The sequence below is a fragment of the Mustela nivalis genome (assembly GCF_964662115.1).
Source record: "Mustela nivalis genome assembly, chromosome: 10".
NCBI lineage: Eukaryota > Metazoa > Chordata > Mammalia > Carnivora > Mustelidae > Mustela > Mustela nivalis.
In genome coordinates, this window is record NC_139029.1 from 24,119,180 (window position 1) to 24,131,738 (window position 12,559).

Consider the following 12,559-nt stretch of genomic DNA (forward strand, 5'->3'; position numbering starts at 1 on the left):
AAAAAAAAAAAAAAAGACTTACTTCTGCCTGTTAAATATTTTTTCAGTTTATCTTCTGCTTATATTTTTCTAGGACACTCTTTGAATTTGTAGATGCATGAAGTTTCTGCTTATTCTGTTTAGCCAATTCTTTCTTTCTTTTTTAAAAGATTTTATTTATTTGTGAGAGAGAGAGAGAGCAAGCGAGCACGAGTTGGGGGAGGGGCAGAGGGAGAGCCTGACATAGGGCTCAATCCCAGGACCCCAGGATCATGACCTGAACTGAAGGCAGATGCATAACTGATTGAGCCACCAAGGAGTCCCCCTGCTTAACCAATTCTTAATATTTTCTTTTATAAAGCTTTTAAAAATATTTGATATCTTTCAATCTCAGCCACATGCTTATCTTTAAAGTAGACTTTCTGGGTAGGGAATTGGATAAAGAGGATCAAAGTGTACAAACTTCTAGTTATGAGATGAATAAGTACTGGGGATATCATGTGTTACATGATGGTAACACTGCTGTTCGACATATTTGAATGTTGTTAATGGAGAGCAGATCCTAAGAGTTCTTATTTTTGGGTATCTATATGAGATGATAGCTATTAACTGAATTTATTGCCGTGATTATTTTACAATATACATAAGTCATGCCATTATGTTGTATGCCTAGACTTACACAGTGTCATATGCCAATTGTATCCCAATAAAACTGAAAAAAGAAAAGTTTCTCAAATTCTGAAAAAAATATTTTCTAACACATACTTAACTTCCAGGAAAAAAATCAGGAAAAAAAAAATCAGTAAAAAGGGATCTGCACTTAAATACAGCCTGAGTTTTTAACATATTGTGGTTACTAGTTTGACTGCAGTAGATTAGCCATTATATTTTTAAAAAGTTATACCTTTCTGCTCAATGCAGAAAGCAGGTAGAATACTAAAAAACAAGACAATGAAAATCCCCCAAGTCACACCACCACCTAGGCACAACCACTGTCAGCCTTGGGTTTCTTATAGAAAAATCCCTCCCCTCCCAGAGCACATACTGCATCTACCATGTTATTGCCGAAGAACTCAAAAGACGGGAGGTGGGGGGGGTGGAATTCAGGACTCCACCACTTCACCTTTGTCCCCACTCCCCCTGCTCCCCTTGGGGGTGAGGCTTAATCAGACTCCAGTACTGGTTAACACACTAACTGGTGGGCTGGGCTCCTTGTGTGCTGTCAAGCAGCAGCCAGCTTGGCATCAGCCATTATAGGCCACTGTTTCACTGTTTTATTCTGTGCTGTCTGCATTTTTGTTCCTATAGTTTCCTTTTCTTTAAGGAGTCCTGGTCCATTTTAGTGGAAGATGGCATTAGAAACTGGTATCTGGAGCTAGACGTCTTTATTGCTATCGAGGAGCCATTGCTTCCAAGTCCTCTTTGTGGAAAGAGGTAAGGAATACATGTATGTATACACACCCACATTTATACCCATTTCTCAGTCTACATCTAGGTGCACATACTGAAAACAATAGCTCAAACTCATACCACCAATTCCAATCCAATTCTCTGGGTATATACTAACTTTTGCTCTTGCCACATTTCTTTTTTCTTTTCTTTTTTTTTTTTAATATTAATTTATTTATTTTCAGCATAACAGTATTCATTATTTTTTCACCGCACCCAGTGCTCCATGCAATCCGTGCCCTCTATAATACCCACCACCTGGTACCCCAACCTCCCACCCCCCCGCCACTTCAAACCCCTCAGATTGTTTTTCTAACCCTCTTCTCTTATGGTGAGATACCTACCCTCTATTGTCCTTAATCTATTCACTTATTTGATCAGTCATCCATAGGGAACCATGTTCCCATCTCTACTGCCACTCCTCCCTTATGTGAATGCCCTGCTCTCCCATCTTGGAGTCTGATGGATCATCTGTGGGGATGCCCTCCCCACTCTTCTGGGGCTCCTACCCTACTCAGGTGTTTCCTCAGTTTGCTCAGAGCCTTGATACCCCATGCCAGCTCTCTCTGTACAGATGTTGCCTTCAGTGTGGACTCCCTCTTTATTCTTATGCTCACTTTGTTTTATCCAGTTTAACAGCTTCAGGACTGAATTGTTCAGGAAGGGAAGACATTCAGCTCTCCTTTTATTTATTTCTTATTTGGAGTCTGTGTAGTCTAGACTTTTTTTTTTTTTTTTTTTTTTGTAGTCTAGACTTTTATCCTGGAAGCAGATGCTTTCCAAAATTTATTTCTATTTCCTAAACTACATGTTTCCAAGGGCATTTTCCTCTGTAATTCAAATCCGATTATCTCATTAAAAAATACTGTAGAATCTTGTTCATAGCTCTTCTTAAGGTACTTTTCTACCTATTAGTCCTTAAATTTATTTAAAGATAATGTTTGCCTATAGAAAGGCGGACGTTCTTCCCCCCGCACCAGTCCCACTCCCCAGTCTCTGCAAATGTGCCTTCTTTTTCTTTAGTTCTTGTTACAAATATTGTCTTTTGACAGGTCTTCCGCAATTATTCTACATGAAGCAGAGTTCCCCACCTTTTTGTTTGCCATCTTATTTGTTTCCTTCATAGCAACTTATTACAAATTGCAAAGATTTCAGTTGTCTGTTTGCTATTTCTCTCTCCTCAGAAGAAGAAAGCTCTATGGGAAGCAGGCATTTCATAGAGCAGGAAAGCATGAATGGTCAATGAAGACATGAAAGGATGCTCACCTCATCATTAACATGGTAAGAGTGAGATGCTATTGCAGGGTTATAGGGTAGCTCTATTTTTAATTTAAGGAATCTCCATACTGTTTTCCAAAGTGCCTGTACCAACTTGCATTCCCACCAACACCCAAAGATACTGATGTAGTGAAAAGAAGGGCCATCTCTACCCCAATGTTCATAGCAGCAACGGCCACAGTCACCAAACTGTGGAAAGAGCCAAGATGCCTTTCAATGGACAAATGGATAAAGAAGATGTGGTTCATATATACTATGGAGTATTATGCCTTCGTCAGAAAGGATGAATACCCAACTTTTGTATCAGCATGGACGGGACTGGAAGAGATTATGCTGAATGAAATAAGTCAAGCAGAGAGAGTCAATTATCATATGGTTTCGCTTATTTGTGGAGCACAAGGAATAACATGGAGGACATGGGGAGATGGAGAGGAGAAGGGAGTTGGGGGAAATTGGAGAGGGAGACAAACCATAAGAGACTGTGGATTCTGAGAAACAAACTGAGGGTTTTGGAGGGGAGGAGGGTAGGAGGTTGGGTGAGCCTGGTGGTGGGTATTAAGGAGGGCACGTATTGCATGGAGCCCTGGTTGTGGTGCATAAACAGTTAATTCTGGAACACTGAAAAAAAAAAAAAGAGTGAGATGCTATTTCGTATTTCTACCATATTGGAAAAAATTTAAAAATGTGATAAAATCCAGTGTTTGTAAGATGGATCCAGGAATAAAGTCAAGCTTTCCCAATTCCAGCTCAAATATATGTAATGCTCTGCAAACTCTAATAGGAGGATTATTCTAAAGGTGAGCACAAGCCCACAGAGAACTTTAAGTTTTTCAATCCTGCTCCCACTATAACAAAAATGTAAAAGTATCCAGATCTGTAACTTTGGACTCTTAGAAGAAAATTGGCTGTTGATAAGGACAAATCCACCCTGAATTGTTCATGCTCCTCCTGCTTCAATTCTCCACAAATTCACTTGGGCACAGTACTTCCTGTGAGGTCAACAGAGGCCCTGGATTCCTTTGGAGTGGGACAACCCTCTAGAATGTGCTACTGGACAAGCTGGAGAACCCAAGTAAGTGGGTAACCAGTGGGTTGATGTGAAAGAATAGAATGAGAAGCCTTATCCTCTTGCTTCTAAGCTTGGACTGGGCACCAAGGATCAGTGCCATGTGCCTCTCTCCCAGTGTGGAAGAGGAGGAAAATTTACATGTATGGAGGTTTGTGTTGGGGGATATTGCATAGGTTAACATATTTAACTCTTATAATTCTGAGGATACTGAGGCTGAGAAGCTATGTCACTCATTCAGAATCACACAACTGGGAATGGTAGAACCAGGGATCAAGCATGGCCCTGATTTGAGAGTACAGTGCTTCTCTCCCTTGCCAGGCTTCCATACTGACCAGAGAAGGCTATGGCGAAGATCCCACCCATGGCTGCATCACGGTGGAACTTGAGCAGAATCTGGTTGGATGAGCTGTGCAATGTTTTCTTGGCCAAGCTCCGGCTGAAGACTCCAAGCTGTGGAGCTGTCTGCTGTGCCCCATCCCTGCAGGTAGGAAAGAAGGTTCTGGTATGTCACAAGTCACCATAGCTGCCTGCTTTGCCTTTACCATCAGTCATAAGTCACCATAGCTGCCTGCTTTGCCTCTACCAATAGGGGCCTTAACAAAGGCCTGGAGTGGGAGGCTGTGACTCTTCTTGTCCCAACACTGTCTTTCTCCAATGCCCTGTGCACCTCCCTCTGTTCTCTCCCAACTCAGTCTGCCAACAGAGCCGACAGAGTTGGCAAAGTACACACTGACTCCTCGTTCACCTGATTCTTCACCAGCTTCTGTAATGGGCTCCCAGGGGTAACAGTCTCAGCTTAGAAGCAGGAGCCACTGGGCAGGTTCTCTCAGTCTGAGCAGCAGTAGGATGGGGTGAGGAAGACATGCAGGAAGCTCATGCTGCTATCCAGGCCAGCCCCACTTCCTTGTCTCCACACAGAGACATACCCAGGTTGCCTTTCTAGGCAAAGTCTTTCTTTCCTGGAGATGTATCTAGTCCCTTCTATCTGTTTTTAATTACAGTCTTGTAAAGGAAACTAGAAATTAACCCAGGATAGTCTGATTACACTTATTCAGCCCTTGTAGTTTTGGGAAAAGATGCCCACTATCCCCTGCTGATTCCTAGAACGGCAATAACCCCTAAACAAAAGAATCCTTTAATTATACATTTGTCCAAAGATTCAGTGGTTTGGGAGGAGCTGTTTAGGAGACTACACTTACTGACTCGTAATTCATACTCCCATTGTAAAGTCACCCAAGATACTCTATCACTCAGAACAGAACTGTCAGCTGGTAACCACTAGGCCCCATGTGGCTCTTTACCTGAATTAAAATTAAATAAAGTTTAAAAACCAGTTCCTCAGTCCCTCCAGTCACATTTAAGTACTCAGTGTCCACTTGTAGCCACGGGCTACTGTACTGGACAGCAGTTTGTTTCCATTACTGCACAACATTGTGTTGGACAATACTGGTTCAGAATGAGATGACCAGTGGGACTTCACAGAATTCTACCCCAAAACTCTTTCATTAGTCTGGGTAGCATATCTTAGGTAAATGTAGAATTTTGGTTTGGACTCTTGAAAAAATAAGAAAAGTTTATATCTACAACCATTCCTATTCACATACCCACCCACTGGTGCTCTGACCCCTAGTAGCACTCTGGGTTGGACCACTGTCCTCCCATCCCTCTCCCTTCAAGGAGCCACAGAGGGTAATTGAAACTGAGCCTTCATTTACTATGTTTATTCAAAAGTCAGGAAGCTGACCACCATTTACAACCATTCAGCTCTTGGTTTTCTGACAAAAAACTGAATAACCCAGTTTAGAACCCAGCTAATGCCCCTAATTGGCTGTCGATGTGGCAGCTGGCCCTACCAGACGGTGATGAAGTCTCCAGAGGGCTCTGTCTGCAGCAGGCTGAGGTTGAGGCGGATGCCATGACCAATGGGCACGGTGATCAGCCAGACACAGTCCTGAGAGCTGGAGTATGGACTGGGGAAGCCAGGGGAGTACACAGTGCCATTGGAAGAGGTGATATTCCCGCCACAGGGGACTGCCAGGGAGGGGACACAAACACAGATGAGTGTGGGAGATCGACCCCCCCACCCCAGAAAAAATTCCCTTATGACTCCCTTATGAAGTGCCAGCGCCCAGGACAAATTACCCTGTCCGAGGAGGTCAGGCGGGATCGGGAGAGGCGATGGGGCTGACGACTGTTCATTAGTTTCCTGCACCAGACCCAGCACACTCCCCATCTGGCCCCTGATCTTCAGTGCAGGTGAGTCTGTTGGCCAGCCTCAACCCCCTGGCCCCCCTATTCTTCCTGTGGATGAGACCTGCCCAGAAGGAAGGATGCACTAAAGCTCTCCTCTCACCCTTCCTAGGAATGGGGTGGAGGACAGATATCACAGTCAGGGCTGTAGTACTATTGCTGGGATAAGCTATGAAATTATGAAACTATTTCTTTCTCTCATTTTATTTGCTCTAAGATTCTTAGCGTGGTAATTTTTTTTTAACTTTCTTTTTTTAAAAAGATTTTTAAGAAATTTTTTATTTATTTGACCAAGAACAAGAGCACATGAGAGAGAGCACACAAGCAGTGGGGGGGAGAGGGAGAGGGAGAAGCAGATTCCCCACTGAGCAGGGAGCCTGATGCGGGACTCGATCCCAAGACCTTGGGATCATGACCTGAGCTGAAGGCAGATGTTTAACCAACTGAGCCACCCAGGGCCCAGACTGGTACCTTTGGTATTGACCTAAGAGATAAGGATTCTGGTGATGAAGCTAAGGTTGGGTTCAAATCACGGCTAAACCATTTATTAACTAGATGACCTTAGACAAGAGTTTATTCTCTTCCTGCACCTGTAAAATGGAACTAAGAGCATCCCCCTTGAGAACTGTGGGGGGCCGTTAGGTGAACTGATGCATATAAAATGTCCAGCCTGGCATTTAGCTCACAAAGAAGGCATTTGTGGCCTAGATCTTATCCTCTCTCCCTATTTCTCTGTCCCCCAAAAGTGACACCCAATTTTAGGCTCACTCTGATCTAGGCTTTGGGTAAGGGGATGGAGAGGCCTTGAAGTCTCTATAATGTTACAATTTAGTCATCAGGGAGGGAAAAAAAAGGACAAACAAATAAACAAACAAAAAACCAACTCCGGTCCAGAATAATGAGTGCATTTGGCGGGCACAGGCAACAAGCAGTCATCTGGATGGGTGGCAGACCAGAGTGAAGAGAAAGAATCCAAATGCCTCCAGGCAGAAGGTAGGGTGCCCACGAATGCATATGCATCCTGAGAGGGGTCTGCAGGGACACACCATCCCTCCTATAAATACTGAATATCCACTCTGTGTCAGGGTCAGGCACAGCCTGGGGAGACCAAGGGGAGCAAGGGTACCAAGGCACGTGGTTTTGTTCACAGCCCACTCACTGGGATACAGGTAAGTCAACTGGCCTCCATAGATGCCAGAGCAGGGGGGGACATGTTGTCAACATGGAATGCCACAGGAGCGACGGGGGAGCCCCTCACCTGGTCTTTTGAGGGTAGGGAAGGATTCTTGGTGTTCGTCCCATTTAGACAAGGCTAAGTAGATAAGGCAAGAGAGAAGAGCGATGTTCCATAAGGGAGGGACAGTGTGTGCTAAGAACTAGACGCAAGAGAACATGGTGCCCTGGGACAGCTAAAGCACTTCAGCTTAGCTGGACCTAAAAATCTATGGAGTGGAGAATACCCGGAGGTATGCAGGCCCGGAGGGACATGGAGCGCTACACGAAGGGGTATGGAATTTGCCCCAAGGGAAATGGGGATGCCTTGCTGGCATCTGAGCAGGGGAGGGTCTGGAGTGTGTTGATGGCTTAAAGTCTCACACTGCCTACGCTGGGAAAAATGGATTGAGTAGCGCATGACCAAAGGCTGGGAGACCGGCGAGGAGCCTTGTCCAAGTGGTGGTGGGGATAAAGGCAGAGGCAGTGGATGGAGAGAAGTGGTTGCATCTGAAAGGTAATCAGGGTGTAGAATTATCAAGACTCGGTGAGTAAATCAGATAGACGAGAAGGAGGGGTGCCAAATAAGGGCCGAGTTACCAGGTGACTAGAGGTGCCCTTCACTAATGAGGACTTCCCATGCGCAAAGATGATGACTTTAATTTTGAGTATATTAGGATTTAGATGCCTCTGGATAAGTGAAGCTCTTTAGTAAGTATTGGATATACAGGTGCAGATCTCAGGAAAGAGATTAAGATTACAGCGTCCTCCCTTCTGATGGGTTGGCTCTTTCCAAGGGCTGAGTAGGTATTCCCTTGGCTGTGGCCAACTTCTCCTCCAGGTTCTCCCCAGCTTGGGCCCAGACGTCTGTCCCCAGGACTCTTTCCCTGGATAGGGTGGGTCCCTTCCATATGAAAACAGGATGGACAAGGTTTGCCTAGACTCCCCGGCATGGGTGATTCCAGGGAGCATGGGAGTACTCTGAATCAGTCTCCTTAGGAAGAATCACCAGGGATGAGGGAGGGACATACCTTCACACCTGGGTAGAGGGTGGTCCCAGTTCCGGTTGGTGCCATGTTGACATGTGAGAACAGGGTGGCCAGTCAGTTGATATCCTGGGAGGCACTCAAAGGTCACTGATTGTCCAACATTATAGCCAGCTCCCCTCACAATGCCATTGGCAAAGGGCTCTGGGTCTGGGCACTCTTGAAGTTCATAGGCTGGAAGAGATCAGGAGAGAAGGTCACTTTATTCTCTCTGGACATTTTCTCCTCAATCAGACTATAGAAGCATCAGAGTCCACATAGTGTGAAGCACCAAGACTTGGACTCAGATGGACCCTTGTTATTTACCAGTTGTTGGCTCTGGGCTAGACATTTAACGTTTCTATGCCTCAGGTTTCTTATTTAGAAAATTGTTACTGGGAGAATTAAGTGGGCCAATATATGCATAGCTCTTTGCGGAATCCTGGCACACAGTAAGAGCTCAATAAATGTTCCCTGTTATTACTGTCTCCGTGGGAAAAGGAGGCTCAAGGAAGACAAGGCTACGTTGAACCCTTGTTCGCTGAGCACCTGCTTGGGGCTGGGCAGTGACCTCAGTTCTTTCACATGGATCATCTCATTTAACCATAACAACCAGGTTCTAGTTCACAGACACAGAAAGCAGTCAGGCAAGAACCTGAGTGGGGTCTTTCTGACTCTGAGAAATGATAGCCTTTCAAGACAGAGGAACTTGGTGGGAGTAAGCCAAGCCTGTGGCTGGGAGAGAAACTTTCCAGAGAAAATCAATGGATGAAAAAGAATGTGTGTGCCTGTAAGACAAGGAAGCCTCTCTAAAGGGCAAAAAAGCTGTTTCCGTGAGAATAGGTGAGCCCAGCTCAAAAAGAAGACGCCTTCATGGAAGTACTTGACGTGTCTGACAGAGAGAGGTCACCGAGGGGTTTGCTGAGCACGTGTACAGAGCACAGACTCTGATTAATCGGATCCACAGAAAAAAGAACAGCTGTGTAGCCAGAGTCGGGCCCATCCTACACAGGAAATTGGCAGTGGGGTAGACGGAGCATTCCGGGAGTGGAAATTCTCAGTGGGAGTTGAGATCAAATGAACGCTCCATGGAAGTGGATGCATTCATTATGTGTAATAACAATATAAATAACAGTGATCACGAAGCTGACATTTCCCAAGCCCGCCCTCTGGGACTGTGCCCGTGACTGTGTTGTGTATTTCCATTCACTGTCTCACTGTGGGAGGCCTCAGCAGGAGGAACCAGGCAGGTATCACTGGGAAATCAACAAGGTCACTGGGTGTGTCAAAAAAATCAAGCAGCTATGGCGCGAGCGGGCAGGCTGGTTGGCCAACGGAGACATGTGGCCCTTTCAGCAGCAGCGGTTTAGGCAATCTGGCAAATTAAGGTCTTAGTAGAAAAGCAGGGAACTGCCCAGGGAGCTGACTGAATGGATGGCCTAGGCCTCTAATGAGAAGCCTGGGGTGGGGGAAGCTGCGGACCCAGTGATGGTGAGTAGCCAGAAAAGAGTGGCTGCACATCAGAAGCCAGGAGCAGCCTGATGGAGAGTCCCTTATAGGACCCGTCTCATACAGAAGGAGCTGAGCTTTTAAGACAAAGAGACATTTAAGGGAGAGTACCTGGACTGTTTTCAAACTGAGAAAAATCTCAGAGCCTGTTTACCGGAAGAAGCTTCGAAGGGAAAAGGTGGGCCTATTGGCAGAGATGAACTCTAAAGGGCAGAATCATTAGCTTTCCTAAAGAAGGGCTCCTGGGTTTGTCCCAGACGGAGACGCTATGGTGGGAACAGATACAATTTTTAACAAAGTGCCACAATTGCAAATATTAATATTATTAAAATTATTAAAATATTCATATTATTAAAATACGAAAAATGATGCCTAACATTTTGGAACAATTATGTGTCTCATTTTGCTAAAAGTTCTTTATAATCATGATCTGAAAAGTTTTTTTTTTTTTAAGATTTTATTTATTTATTTGACAGAGAGAGATCACAAGTAGGCAGAGAGGCAGGCAGAGAGAGAGGGGGAAGCAGACTCCCTGCTGAGCAGAGAGCCCGATGCGGGACTCGATTCCAGGACCCTGAGATCATGACCTGAGCTGAAGGCAGCAGCTTAACACACTGAGCCACCCAGGCGCCCGTGATCTGAAAAGTTTTAATGGTATAAAGTTAAGCCTATCCAACTGAGAGGCCCGGTAAGAGTGGCTTAAGCTGTTAGTAACAATTTTATGGGAATGTCTACCTGGGAAAAGAGAAGAGAACTCCATCCTAGGAAGTTCAGAGTGTCTAACGGAGGAATTCTAAGAAAAAGTAAGGAGTTGGATTTCCTCAGAGAAAGTTGTGGGACTGCAGGGAGATGGGCCTGCTCAATAGAAATGTCTCAGTGGGGACAGGTGGCCCTTTTGGAAACAGGTCTTTTCATAAAGGAAAACCTGGGGTAAGTGGTCAGAGCTTGTGTACAAGGTACAGCTCCGTAGGGCTAAGGAGGGTGTAAGTAGGCAAGTTGGGCAGGGAGAACTATTTGGGTCTGTCATACATTAGGAGGCCTCTGTGGGAGGATCTGGGTCTCTCACATTAGAGACAACCCAGTCCCAGGGGCGGGGACCACCACAGACGGAGAAGCCTAATGGAAGTCCAGGTCAAGCCTGAAGGGGAGCAGCTGCCCTGACACCAAGTGTGGGCTGATAGGCATCATTATGTCTGTGGAGCTCCAGCAGGCACCGAGGGAGCAGCTGGGCCAGTGACCTGAGGGAAACCTCAAGGGGAACACCTACCAAGTCATGAAGGTAAAATGTGAGTGGAAGGAGGTGGGCCCACCATAGAGTAGACACCTCTGGGCCTATTATATAGTTGGACCAACTCCTAATGTAGGTGTTGGGCATCTAAAGGCATACCTAGAACTCTGCTGCCCTTGGGCCTAGCTTCCCCCATCAAGGGAACATCCTCAAAGGAGGTGTGGGCCTCTGAACATGTGAAGCTCCAGCGTGAGTAATGGGCACGTCACAGAGAGGATGGCTGGCCCATGGTGTTGGCCTGTGTCTTGGAAGCCTCAGTGAGTGTGAGAGGGGCTGAGCTCAAGACCAGGGCTCTGTGGAAGTAGGTAGGTCGCTTCTACAGGGAGAAGTCAGTGAAGTCCAAGGGACCCTGGGGGACAATTCTTATAGGGACAAGTTGGCATATCACATGGGAACACCATGAGTTTCTGTTCCCATCACATGGACTCAGGGGGCAGGGCTGTGCCCATCATAGAGGTGAGGGCACAGTGTATGTGGGTAGGCCCCCAAGAAGCTGCCTCTGCCACTATGGTGGTGTCATCAGTACTTGGATTTATCCAATAGGAGAAGCCATGGGGAGAGCATGTGGGCCTGTCAGAGGTGTTGTGAGTTGAATTGTGGCCCCTGCCCAAATTCATACGTTGAAGTCCTAACTCCTAGTACCTCAGAATGTGACCTTATTTAGAGAGAGGATCTTTGCCATTTCACCTTAATTTAAATGAGGTCATTAGGGAGGGCCTTAATCCAATTCGACTGGTGTCCTTATAAAAAGGGCAAACTTGGAGACATAACAAGGATTTGAAGCCAGAGATGGGGGTGATGTTTCTATAAGCCAAGGAAATCCAGACTGCCAGTAAACTGCCAGAAGTGAGAACAGACTCTCCCTCACAGCCCTCAGAAGGAGGTCAATTCTACTGACACCCTGATTTTGGGACTTCAGCCTCCAGAACGGTGAGAGAAGAAATGTGTGCTGTTTAAGCCCTCCAGTCCATGGTACTTGGTTACCACAGCCCTAGCAAACTAAGATACAGGAGAAGCCTGAGAGAGGCTTGCATCTGCCTCAGCAGGAAATGTTGATCACATATGTGGGCCTGAGTCTCTCCTGTGACAAAACATGGCCGTCTGACGTATCATGATGCATCTGACAGCCCACACCACCCGCTGAAACTGTGTGTGCTTAATAGGCACGAACACTTTTGGTTAGGGCTGGCCTCTGTGACAAGCCCACAGACTGCGTCACTGGGTGAGGCAGCTTTGTTACTATCAGGAAGGAGCCAGCACTCTCTGGTAAAAGCACTGCTTCTCCCTGCCGCTTCACTGGCGTGAGAGGCCCAGCTCCTCCTCCTGAGGTGACCCAGGTCAGGGCAAGCCCAGCCAGACCGGCTGAAGCTCCTTCTGAGGAGGCAGTGCCCGTGTAACTGGTCCAACGGTGCCTACCTCGTAGAATAAACCTTGAAGGCTTTCCCTAAATGACAAACCAAAATCCAGTATTCACCTCTGACAAGGGATGAAAAAGCCAAG

At 46.1% G+C, this 12,559-nt stretch overlaps 1 protein-coding gene across 4 annotated transcripts in view; it reads right to left on the minus strand.

The window, feature by feature from the left end:
• The window catches only part of CSMD2 (CUB and Sushi multiple domains 2), a 607,752-nt gene that overhangs the window by 88,704 nt on the left and 506,489 nt on the right, over positions 1 to 12,559 (minus strand). For all 4 annotated transcript variants that reach the window (XM_082686557.1, XM_082686556.1, XM_082686555.1 and 1 more), the window contains 3 exons: positions 8,269 to 8,457; positions 5,629 to 5,806; positions 4,108 to 4,253 (listed from right to left, as the gene is read on the minus strand). In XM_082686557.1, coding sequence (XP_082542683.1) covers positions 4,108 to 4,253; positions 5,629 to 5,806; positions 8,269 to 8,457 — 513 coding nt within the window. The remainder of the gene's footprint in view (positions 1 to 4,107; positions 4,254 to 5,628; positions 5,807 to 8,268; positions 8,458 to 12,559) is intronic.